Genomic DNA, 13,245 nt, shown 5'->3' with positions numbered 1-13,245 from the left:
CAAAGAGAGCCTGTCCGTTTTACTCCCCCACAGGTATTACTGGATCTATGACTACCGGGACTGGTGGGGTCTCCTGGATACTTAGCACAATGAGGGAGGCCTGCTTCTCGCTGGCCATTCCATTCAACCCTGAAAACCTAGTTCCGTGAGTATCATAGACCCAGTGACAGCCCTGGACCCTGTGACTGCCCAGCAGATGCTGGTCAGTGAGCCACCTTGGGTTCCTCTTGTTCTCTTAGAAACAGCTTAGACAAATACTCCACGGGGAACAGGAATATGAGGAAGCTCAAGGACCCTGGTGAGTGTGTGAGGGGGAAGATGGGTGGGATAGGAGGTGTGAAGGGTTTCAGCGATAGGGCCAGGTAAGTGAGGAACCTCTGGCCTTCTCTCTTCCCCCCACAGTCCTGGGGGTTCAGTTACTGAAACACACAAAACATGACGTTGTTGATTTCCTCATTGTGTTGCCCAGAACCCAGCATGATGTCAGCTCCTTTGTGGTGGACATGTGTGTCCAGATGGTGAGCACCTGCTCCCTCCCTGAGGCTGGCCCAGAGGGTGGAGGTGGGTAGGGAGTTTAGGGGGATCCTGGGAGTCTGAGCTGTTTTACTCTTTCAGGAAAAGATGCTCTGCTTTTCTGTCAGCGGGGCCTTCAAGGAGGGTGAGTGTCTGTACAGTCCTTTCCCATGTACCCTACTTCTCCCCCCTCCCCAAGACTGGCTCCCTCTCAGAACTCTCCAGGCTTCCCTGATCCCTTCCCTTCCTATTCCCTCTGTGCTTCCCAACTCCCACCCTGCCCCCAACCCACCCTGATCTGACCTATGCCCATACCTGTCTGCTCCAGCGCACCCCAGGGGTTAGGGACACAGGCTGTGGAATTTGATGGCTCTCATCCTAGTCCCTCACTCTGACACCTTGGGCACTTGCTTGCCTCTCAGTCTCCTCATTTGTAAAATGGGGCTAGTAGTACCCCTCTCTTGGGCTGCTGTGAAAAACTAGTGAAATGAACTAGTGAAGAGTGTGTCACAGGGCCTGACACAGTGTAGGTCCCTATCACTGGGTTGTGCTTGGTCCTGTGGTTGCCCTCCCCATTGCTGACACCCCCTCCTGACTCCTAGTAGACACTTGTCCCTGTCTGGCCCCCTTCAGGGTTCCACAGGAGTATCAGGTAAGACCATGACTAGGGAAAGCTGCTGGTGAGCGTCTAAAACATGGGCAACTCTGAGGGGAATTGTTGTTTGTTGTCCTTGAAGTGGAAGGAATGTCTCAGGCTCATGTCTGTGCTTTCACCCTGATCTTTCATCGCTACTCCTTCCAGCAACTTCAGGTAACTGCTGTGTTGTGGGTGCCATATGGGAACACCCATCCCAGCCTGGGGCCATTCGTGTCAGAAGATGATGGTATATTCCTCTGGGTTTCCCCAGTATTGCAGAATTCCAAAAGGTAGACCCCAGTAGCAGTCGAGCCCAGTGGTTAAGAGCGTAGGCTCTGATGCTGGAATAGAGGGTTCACACCCTGACCCCAGCATTCACCAGCTGTGTGACCTTGGTCAGGTTACATGACTTCTCTGTAACTCAATGTCCTCCTCTGAATATGGAGATTAGAGTATCTATTTCCTTAGGCTATTGTAAAGGGTAAAGGACAGTGTGAAGAACTCCCTGGGTTGGGAGTAATCTATGAATGTAGTGCAGCTGGAAGGTACTTCTCCAAAGGCAGGTTCTGTGGGAGGGGAAAGGGTACCAGCCAAGGAATGTAGGAGGCAGGCGGAACAGGGGATGGAAGGAAAGTAGTTGCTGAGTGGGAGCAGGATCCTTGTTGGGGATATGGGATTGTCTGTCTATCCAGCTGTCTGAGAGCACATCCTTCCTCCAGCTTATGCATCGTGAATGACCAACTGTGTGTGAGGGATAGCAGCCCCATAGAGACCCAGGGTGCTTTCTTTACCCCAGTGCCCACACCTCCTCCAGCTCCCTACCTACACTCTCCCAGAAGCAGAAGGAAATAGTGCCAGCGTTCACTGCCCAGTCTGGGATGAACCTTGAGTGGGCTCAGAAGTGAGTGCTGGGAGAGGGTGGGGATGGGGTGAGCTGGGAGGAGCTGGGGAGTGAATGCTGGGAACTCACAGGTAATGCTTTTTGCTTCTTTACTTCACTCATTGTCAAGAGGAATATCTTTTCCTCTCAGTACATACAACACCACCTAGTTGTTTGGACAGGTGCACAGCACTTTCTGAATCCTGTGGACCCTTTTCCTTTACTGGGAGGCACTGGGGTTTCCTGGAGTGTTCTCCCTTACACCCCGTGCCCCAATGCTCATTCTGCTGCTTATGTCTCAGAAACCATGTTTCTGATGCATAGATTAGGTCATGGGTTTGTGTGGCCAGTGTCTCCACTCTGGTCCTGATGGGTGTCACCGAGCCCTCCTCCACTCCAGGTGCCTTCATAGCAACAACTGGGACTATACCAGAGCCTCACAAATTTTTGCTCTGTCTACTGTGAGGTCTGGGAATTCAGGCCAGTGATCAGAGGCCAGGTGGTCTGGGGATGACACTCGGGGATCCTGGCTCTGATGATGCCCCACCTCCTCCCTTCCCTCCCTCCAGCCTGTGCTCAAGATCCTAGAAGACACATTCATGAAGTGTTCGATGGTTCTGACAACGAAAACTCCAAAGGAGCCAAGGTTCTGATCATCTTTGTCATCCTTGTTGTTCTCCCTCTTTTCCCTGGCCTGTAACTGAGGTGAGAGGCCCAGCGTGGCCCAGGAAGCCAAGGCTGACCTTGTGGGGCTGACACTCTTTCACCCAAAGGGCCATTGTTCTGTGTATTAGTCCCACCCAGTTTCTTTGGTTCTTTTAGAAATAAAGAGTGAGGTTGCATGTTATATCAAATCCCTGTGGTATCCATTGGAGGCACGCATTATCATCACTGTCCTGCAGAGCAGAAGGGGAAGGTCCCAGAGGGTAAGGGACTTTCTAGGAAACTGTACAGAAGAGACTCAAATCCTGGATCCACAGTAAAGCCCACTCTGTGGCTTCAGTGATGGTGCCCTCTCTAACCCTGATACACCTGGGGGCAGGGCTTCTATGTCCCTAGTGTACTAATCCGTTGTTTTTATACAGAGAACAGTACTGCTTTCTTAGCCATTCGAAGCTACTCAAATTCAAAAACAACTGTTTGGGAAAAACAGCGTTTGAAGAGCTGGGAAGAAAAACATGTTCACACATTGACTGACGTAGCATTAATGTCCTTGGTACATAAGGAAATCAATAAGGAGACAGGAAAATGGTATATCTCTGTCTGCTCTAGGGAAAGGTCCTTGTCTCTTCTTAACTTGTATTCATGTCACGTGGCATCTATCTTCCCCCAGTTATCCTTGCTTCTCTGTGTATAATCTGCTCTTTTATATCTCAAAAGAGACTGATTTCAGACATGACCTACACTAAAAAAAAAAAATTTTTTTTTTTTTTTACTGTCTAATTATAACAAAGGAAACCCATTCCCAAATGGGATTAATGCCACAGGTATAGGGGTTTGGATTTGCAACTCATATTTTGGGGGACACAGTTCAATCCATACGAGGGAAGGACAGAATCAGGTTTTCATTTATCTTTTATACCCAAAGGAGCATGAAGTCAGGACCAAAATCACAGCCATGTTTCTTCTTGTTTCACACACATTTGTGACCCTGGTTTTTACCTTCTATGTCATCCAGTCCCTTAATGCCAGCAAGAGGATCTTGCTTTAAGAGACACCAGCTGCCATCCTAGGTCAACTTTGAGGTGTTCCCTTGGGTAAAGCTGACCTGTATCCTCAAGTGACAATGAACACCTGAGTGGGAGAAGAAAAGCTATGCATGTGCATGAGATGGAAAAAAATATATTAAAGCTCTGCCTAGTCTAACACTCAGCTAATAACTTTATAAAGAAATACACCATTTCAACTATTTCTACACGTACAGTTCAGTGACACTGATAACATTCTTCATGCTGCATAGCCACTCTCACTATCGTTTTTCATATTATTCCACCACCGTTAATATCAATTCACAGGCCCCTAAGCTTGTCATCTAACCTTTCCAGTTGCTGTTGTCAATATGATACCACATAGATAACTCCTTAAAGAGCACAATGCTCAAGGCAGACATACTTTAGTAATTGAGTTAAACTATCGGTTGGTTCAAGGGATAGTTTTTACTGATGTATAAAAAATATGTGAGGCGTGGCCAACATGACAGTATAGAGAGACGCACCACGCCATCCCTCTGCAGCAAAGATCTGAAGAACTAAAACAGGTACAAAGGTCAGCCCTGGAACACTGAGCATCAAATCAAGGGATAAAGAAGTACATCAAGCACTGAATGGAAGGAGAAACCTACAGAGAACAGATAACAAGGACAACTATGGAGTGGAGTTGCCCTGACAGTTAATACTGCATGGCTTTGCCATCTTGGAGCACAGCCAGCACCCAACCTGGACAGAGAGGATGCGAGGGCGATTTCAAAAGCTCCCAAAGGGAGACAGAGCACCTGGTAACCAGAGATACAGGCTTTCCCACCCCTCGCCCTACTGCTCTATATGCTGCCTCTGCTGCTTTACAATGAGCCATGGTCACTTGGCTGCAGAGACACCAGCTCACTGCCATCCCAGGTCCGCCCTGCCCCCAGTGACCAGGTTCCTTAAGGACATAATTTTATTTTTCCTTGCATTTCTCCCTCCTACCTAGCCCCCTACACTGCCTCTGCCCCTTCCCGATGGGCGTTGCCTCTCACCACCCAGTGAGAGAGACACCAGCTGCCTGCTACCCTGGTTCCAACCCGCCCCCAATGGCAGCTTCCCTCAGGACCATTTTTTTTTTTTGTTAGTTTGTTTTTTTATTTATTTTTTCATTTTTTCACTTTCTTTCTCTTCCTTCCTTTCTTTTCTCCTGCCCACCTAGCCCTGCGCACCGCCTCAGCCCTTTCTCAACGGGCCTTGCGGCTCCGCTGAGCTAGAGAGCTGCTGACACACAGCCTCCTCGGCTCTCCCGGGTAGTCACTCGTTGGCTCCCCCAGTAGCACCATTTTTTTTGTTGTTTTATTTCACTTGGTTTCCTTTCTCTCTCTTCTTTCTTTTCTTTCTCCCACCTAGCTCCGAACATTATATCCTCTCCCTTCCCTCCTACTTCTCTGCACTGCCTGCCTACTGTCGGCCTCGCTGCTGAGTGAGACCTGCACAGACATTGGGACCCTGCCCTGCACCACCCCCAGCGTCGCCCCACTGATCGCCAAACCCCAAGCAGTACCGGAGCCAACTTCTGGATCCCCAGGCCCCTCTCTGCCCGGTCCCTGGTCCCCGCCGCGCCGAGCACTCCCCCGCCAGCAGAACCAGGGCGAACCTCGGGACCCTACCCCTTGCCACTTCCCGGCCCCGCCGCGTCGAGTGCCACATCCCTGAAAAGCACCTGCACAGGTCCCAGACCTAAGGTCCCGCCCCAGGACGCTCCCGGGCCCCGTTGCGCCAAGCACTTTCTACCAGAGCGGAACTGGCAGAGACCTCTAGACCCCAGGATCCTGCCGCGTATCGCTCCTTGGCAGCCGCCTGCCAAGCACTGTGCCCTCATGCTGGACCTTGGTGGACCCCAGCCACAGTCCCTACCACCCCTGGCCCCACCCCACCAAGCGCAGCGCCACTGAGTGTGACTGGTGTGGACCCTGCCGCCCCGCACGGCCCCCAGTCCCGCCCCAAGGACCCTAGTTGAAGCCACAAAGGACCAGTTCCCACCCTCCCCCCCCCCCCCCCCCCCGCTGAACCTGCCTTGCAGCACCATAGCTGAGTGACCCCCCCCCCGCCGCTGGCTACTAGGAAAAGGTGGTGACAGCTATCCTGCCCACAGAGGAGCAACAACAAAACACACCTGGGGATAACTCACTTGTGAGAGGCAGGCATGTTCTTCCTTCAGTCAGGGTCCCCGTCCCCAGTGTGTAAGATGCCCTTAGCATGGAGGAGATGGACAATCATTTATATAAGGCAGGCCCTTCAGGGTCAGTTCTGAAAGGGGTCCACTGTAGATCCTCCTCTGAGGCCCGGGAGCAATGGGGAAGGAGGGCTCCGGTGGAGGGGTAGCCCCGGTGCCCCTGGATGGGGTGGGAGCTGGTAAAGCGCAGCCCTTCAGGCCTCTACTTCCTGGGCAGCCCCCAGCCTGCTGCTGTCTGCAGCTGAGAGCCAGCAATGCTCTTGGTTAGAACCATCCTGGGGTCCTGAAGGGCCCAGCACAGGGCAGGCACCCAGAGAGGGCCCAGAACTCCTCTGCCCACTTCACCCCTATTCTCTCTTTACCCCCTGCATCCCCCACCAGAGCCTGCGGCAGTAAAATTTACAGACAATGAAAAAAAAATGCATGTGCTTTAAGGTTACAATTTGTTGTTTTCCGCAAATTGACGGAGTTGCACGGCCATCAGCATAATTGAGTTTTAGACATTTCTGTCACTCTAGAGAGTCCAAATACATGCAGTTTGCCAGTTAATCCCTGCACCTACCCCTGGCCCCATGGAACCACAGATCTACACTCTGGCTCTATGAATTGGCCTATTCCAGGCACTTCATAAAATGGAGTCATACAACATGTGGCCTTTTGTGACTGGATTCTTTTAAACTGAGCATGTTTTTGAGGTTCATCTCTTTTGTAGCATGTATCAGTACTTCGTTCCTTTTAATGGCTGATAATACTCCTTTGTATGTATATACCACATTTCCTTTATCCATTCATCCATTCATGGACATTTGGCTTGTTTCCACACTTTCGCTATCACGATTAATACTGGTAAAAGTAATGGTGTGCAAGTTTTATGTGCACCTGTGTTTTCATCTCCTAGATAAATACCTAAGAGTGCGATTGCTGGGTGATACGGCAACGCCACATGTAACTCACCATTTGAGGAATGCCAGACAACTTCCCAAAGGGGCTCCACTATTTCACGTGCTTTTGGGTTCTAATTCCTCCACAGCCTTGCCAACACTTGTTATTATCTGTCGTTTGGATTAAAGCCATCCTAGTGACTGTGAACTGCTATCTCATTGTGATTTTCTTTACAATTATTGTGGCATTTCCCTGTGGTATTACCGTTTGCTTTCCCTGATGGCTGATGATACTGCGGCTCTGTTCATGTGCTTATTGTCCATTTCTGCATCTTTGGAGAAATGTCTATTTACATCACTTGCCCATTTTTAAAATGGAATTATTCTTCTTTCTTTATTATTGAGTATTAAGAGCTGTTTTTCCATACTGGTACAAGCCCTTTATCAGATCGATGATTTCTAGACATTTTTCCCATTCTGTGGGTTGAAATTTCACTTCCTTAATGATGTTTTTTAAATATATATATATGTGTGTGTGTCACGTAATTATACACAAATACACAAAAATGTCCACTATCAGTGAGGCCCACTCAACCACGTGGTGAACAAGATGATAGTGGAGATGAACTCCTGCCCTTTGTGCCAAGACACCTGAGGGCGGGACCCCATCCATTGTCCCATCCCTGAACAGGTGAGTGGGCCTCAGGCAGAGCACAGGTGTTGCCCTGGGGCAGGCGATCTAGAGGGAAGGACAGTAATAGGCACAGAATTACTTTTATGCAAGGTACATTTTACTTCTTATGTCCTTCAATCCTAACAGTTATCAGGTTACACATTATTTGACCCTTTAACCATATTAGGGTTTTGACTTTAGGGGAGTTTAAGTAAATCCGGAAACAGCTTTGTTGTCTCCCAATCAGCACCTAACTGATATTATTCTAAGTTTTCACATTTTGTCCTCAAGCTTCCCGGATTTCTGGGATGTTGTTTAACTTTATCTTTTTTTAAATGATGACCTGTACCGTTTTCAATATTATTAATCCATATTATTGTTGAATTAACAGTAATCTTATTGTTATTCAATACAATATTATTGAAACTTTAAAAACACAGCAAGAATGGTGTGAAAATCAGGGAGAACACATTCGTTAACTACCGGTGCATCTCAGATGCCGTGTTGGTATTCATGGCTTGTGAAGCACACTTACTAACAAACAGAGATTGGCAAGTAATTTCAGCAGCAAATTCACAGTAAAATATACATGAACAGTAAGCAGGTTAAAATGTGCCAAGACCAGAAGAACTAATTAGATGCAAATATAAATCCTGAGCATTAATTTTTATTGAACATTTAGTGACAAAGACAAGTTGCAAAACAAGATGAGTAATGTGCTTCCTCTTTCGGCGTGGCTGTGTAGGTGTCTGCCTCACCGACAGGAACAATCCAGAGAACATGCCTACAGGGAATAAGTTCTTTTTTGTGTTATTCTGTGTACTGTTTGTATATTTAGAACGTTGAATAAATTACAAAGAAAGCTTTTAGGGGCTGTATTTCTGACCATCAATGTAATGCACACTTTGTTTTATAAATGTTTAAAACAGACACACGTACTGAGATGAAAATATAATCAGAAATTTGATCGAAGGATAACTGCTTACCTTTTATTGGAAGTCTTTCTGTTATTTCTATGTATGCCTATACACAATTAAGGAGCCCTTCTGGTGCAGTGGTTAAAGTGCTCCACTGCTAACTGAAATACCCACAATTCGAACACGCCAATCGCTCTGCAGAAGAAAGATGTGGCAGTCTGCTTCCGTAAAGATTTACGGCCTTGAATACCCTACGGGGCAGTTCTACTCTGTCTTATAGGGTTGCTACGTGTCAGAATCAACTAGACAGCAGTGGGTTTGGACTGATATACAATTGTCCTGTATGTACTTTATATACCCATTTCACATGACAGTCATATATATATATATATATACACACAGACATGTATATCTTCTTATTTTCGTTTGTAACATGAAATCACATGGTATGAGGAAAGTTACTTTACTTTTTGAGAACACTTTACAGTTGCTCAAGCCCCATTTTTTGAAGGATATATCTGATGGGAAACACCATCACACACTACACGTAAACATACATACAGCATAGTAAATTCACCCAGAGTATGCTCCTTGTTGATGGTTGGGAAGTCTAATTACAACACCATTGGTAAAAAGAAGTGACTGTCTAGTCATTACTTAGAAAGTATCACTCGGGTACCATACTGGTTTCCAAGTATTATCTCATTTAATCTTAACCACAGACATGGGGTAGGTCTCATTCTCATCCTCATTTTAGAAAGGAAGAAATGCGATTCAGACCAAAAAGAAAGCTTGCTAACATCACCCAGTGAGCACCCAGTGCAGCCTAGGTCCAAGCCCCGGTTTATCTGACCCCAAAGCGCTCACCCCTGACCAGTTACATGGAGTGTTGCTGTGTGTGACAGCTGAGGCCAGTGAGGGGAAGTGGCTCACTCACACGCACTCACTGGCACACTCGCACATGCTCACACACGCACACACACACAACACACACACTAATACTCACACATACATACTCACACACAGACACACGCACACACATAGACTTGCACATTCACACACACACTCATACACTCCCCACGTTCTGTTCTCACAACACGAGAATTCTCCTGAGACGGCTGGCTGGGGCCAAGAGGACACATGCAGGTCACAGGTGCTGACAGACGGCCACGTGAAGTGCGCCCAGGACCACACCCAATAGCAGTCTACAGAGACGGAAAGGATGCCATCCACACACTGTGTACAATAGGGAGTATGTGAAACACTGTGAATCCCAAACAACCTGGAGTTGAAAAATTGATGAGGCCACATCCATGGGATGGCATTGTGGTCACGCATTAAAGACACATTGTCATGAAAACGATGATGGGAGACGATTTGTTGCCTGCCAGATTAGGAACACTTCACATTCTTTCCCGTGAGTGGAGAAAAGGCACTTTCATACGGCGTCGTGAGGAATGGGAGTTAGTTATAGCATTTTTGAATGTAATGTATTAACTTAAAATTTTATAGACTTCAAGGTTTGGAAAGAGCACTTTTAAGAACTTATAAAGAAACGCTTGCAAAGATATTTGCTCATATATGAGCAAGGGTGTTAAGGATACTATTGTTTGTAATAGAAAAACTGATACAGGGAGGAAGTTTTCAGCAGCATGGTACTGATGAAATAATCTTGGACTATCACACAGTATAACACCAGGTCAATGTAAAAAAAATTAAAAAAAAAAAGCTTGAAACGTTCTCGTAATTAAAAACGGTATCATAGAAATGTATTTACATGGGAAGATGGTCACAGTAAGTGGAAAAGCACATCACACAGGTAACAAGTGGCATCAATCCATTTTTGCTTATATAGATATCTAGCTGTTTACCCAGAGGGCTCGAAGCACAAAAAAGAAAAAGGATCTTTTTCTTCCACTCACATACAGCTTTCTCTTCAGCATAGAAAGAGAATGCACCTCCCGTCTGGAGGCCTTCTGTATTCCTGCACCCTGGGTATGCCTCCTTTCCTACCCAGCCTTCCAGAAAGCTCTCTCTGGTGGCTTTGGGCCACTGCCCCTCCCTCCCACTTTTCTGCTCCGCTAAATTCAGGCTGCAGTTCAGGCTTCTGTCACGAGGTGGCGCCGAGGTACCTCCACTCTCAAACTTCTCTGCAGAGAGGTTGATAAGAGGAGCAAAAACCAGAACACCCTCTCTTAAAACCCAGGTTATGAACCTATGTACAGAATGATTCTGATTCTGTCTGACAAAGGTACAGGCATAAAATAAGACTATAGAAACACATGCTCTGAGCACCCAGAGGGTGAAACACCAGGGAGCTGTGGCGCACCTTGGTGTGCCAGAGGGCGGCAGAGAGCAGAGCCTGGCGGGCGGCGGTGACTGAGAGGATGGGGGTGTCGCAGCGGGGTCTGGGCAGCTGTGTCCAGAGTGGCCTGGAGAAGGGTGAGAGAATAGGAGAGTGTCTGTGAGGCCTTTGTAGGGATGGGGCGATGAAGCGTGAAGCCCTGCTCTCTTGCCAGTGTCCTCTCTACAGTGTGGACGTGTTAGCTGACACTCGTGAGGGAAGAGACAAATCAATGAATGAGAGAGTTGGGGTCAAGAGAAAATGTAACTGCCAAGAGAAAATGTAACTGCTTTAATATACACACGAATTTTTCAAACCGAATTGATATCATAGTAAACAAGCCGTTTCCTGACGTTTATTCAGCTGCGCAAAATGCACTTTTCGTTAAAAAACAAACGGTAATGAGTGCCACCTGGTGGCCAGACCCAGGATTGCAACTCCGAGAGTCAGAGCAGGGCCCTCAGGAAGGATAAATGGATGGAGGTTGGGATCTTGGCTTAAAGGTAGCAGACAGAGTGTTCTGGAAGTTTTCAACCATTGGCAACAATCTCTTTGTATCCTTCATTTTCTGGGATACTCAAACGTGAGACTGGAAGTGAACAGTCTGAGCAGAATGTAAAGCTGCATCTGTGTGTATTTGGGGTGAGAGAGCTAGAGGAGACCTACACACACACGAACAGTCAAAACAATTATTTTTATCTACTTCGTTTCCCCATAAAGCTCAATAAAATGAACCTATACGCACACTACTTTGTTATCCATTTGTTCATGAGTATTTTGTCTTCCAAATTTGTAAAATACCTTATATCCTGAGGGCAGGATTTCAAACAATATATCAAAGTATATTTATAAACTGAAATTACCCTGTATCTCTCACTGGCTGGACTCACACCCCCTGACCCCAAGGCGTGTGTTGTCAATGGTATGGTGCATGTTCTCTGGATTGTCCATCAGTGAGGCAGACACAAACATGCACACCTACACAGCCACAACTAGAGAGGAAGTACATTACTCATCTTTTTTTGCAACTTGCCTTTGTCACTTAATTAGTTAATATTAATCCTCAGGATTTATATTTGCATCTAATTAGTTCTCCTGGTCTTGGCACATTTTAACCTCCTTACCGTTCACATATATTGTACTGTGAATTCTCTGTTGAAATTACTTGCCAATCTCTATTTGTTAGTAAGTGTGCTTCACAAACCATGAATACCAACGCGGTATCTGAGATGCACCGGTAGTCAACAAATGTGTTCTCCCTGATTTTAAAGTTTCAACAATATTGTATATAATAATAAGAATATTTAAAAGATTAATTAATTCAAAAATAATATTTAATAATAATATTGAAAACTGTACAGGTGATTTAAAAAAAGGAGTTAAACAACACCCCGGAAACCCTGGAGGCTTGGAGACGAAATGTGAAAACTTCTTAGAATAATGTCATTTAGGCACTGACTGGAGACAACAAAGTTGTTTCCTGATTTACTTAAACTCACCTAAAGCTACAACCCTAATATGGATAAAGGGTCAAATAATAGGTAACCCGATAGCTGTTAGGATTCAATGAGATAAGATATAAAAGTAGTTCTGTGCCTATTAATGTCCTTCCCTCTAGATCACCTGCCCCAGGGCAACACCTGTGCTCTGGCTGAGGTCCACTCACCTCTTCAGGGATGGGACAATTGATGTGACCCTACCCGCAGGTCTCTTGGCACAAAGGTCGGGAGCTCATCTCCACTATCATCTTGTTCACCACGTGGTTGAGGGGGTATCATGGGGCCACAATAGCAGGGGGTGTAAAAGAGCCATTTCTCAAGCCCTGGGAGTCCGTGTTCTAAAGGGGAGGCTGCTCGGTGACTTCTAGGGAAGGAACCTCATTGCAATCCTGCCACTTATCTGGAGAGGTGACTCAGGTCCTCTAACCCTGAGCTTGTTCTTCTGTGAAATCAGACTCACCATGCCCTCCCCACAGAGCTGTTCTGAGGGACAGATGAGAAAACTCAGAGCACAGCGTATATGGCAGGTAGCAAGACTTCAATCACCCTTTAAATGTTGAGGTACAGCGGTAGGGGCTGCCTGAGTCTACGGTAATACAAGAATGGCTTTGTCGTTCTTCTTGGCATATTGTCTGGCACACAGCAGCCACTCAGTACATGGTTATGAATGAATGAAGGTGACTGCTGGGTTCATTCTCTGGTGAGCACCCACCTCATCACACAGAGCCTACGAAGATGCAGGGTCTGAACACCTCTGTCCAGTGGATGATGGATGCCCTCCACTCCAGAGTCCAAGGGCAGCATCTTTCAGGAGATCTCATCCCTTCTTTCCCTGAGGGACCCAGACCCAGGCCCCTTCCACAACTTTCCTTCCATTCTGGGCATTGAATTGGAGTCTCCCTATGCAGAGGCCTGGAAGGATGGGTGGTGTGGGTGATTTCCAGAACTTTCCTTCCTACCACATATCTGTGGAGGTGATGGGT

At 46.8% G+C, this 13,245-nt stretch overlaps 2 protein-coding genes across 7 annotated transcripts in view; both read left to right on the top strand.

Annotated features, from left to right (window-relative positions):
• LOC126068709 (nuclear RNA export factor 3-like) overlaps nucleotides 1-2,688 on the top strand; it is an 87,565-nt gene extending 84,877 nt beyond the window's left edge. Inside the window, 1 exon segment of the mRNA XM_049871447.1 lies at nucleotides 2,600-2,688. Coding sequence (XP_049727404.1) covers nucleotides 2,600-2,618 — 19 coding nt within the window. The 3' untranslated portion in view covers nucleotides 2,619-2,688.
• LOC126069623 (protein BHLHb9-like) overlaps nucleotides 1-13,245 on the top strand; it is a 283,683-nt gene that overhangs the window by 187,903 nt on the left and 82,535 nt on the right. The window lies entirely within an intron of this gene.

Source organism: Elephas maximus, chromosome X, assembly GCF_024166365.1.
Source record: "Elephas maximus indicus isolate mEleMax1 chromosome X, mEleMax1 primary haplotype, whole genome shotgun sequence".
NCBI lineage: Eukaryota > Metazoa > Chordata > Mammalia > Proboscidea > Elephantidae > Elephas > Elephas maximus.
Note: the sequence above shows the minus strand (reverse complement) of the source record. Positions and strands in the feature narration are given on the sequence as shown.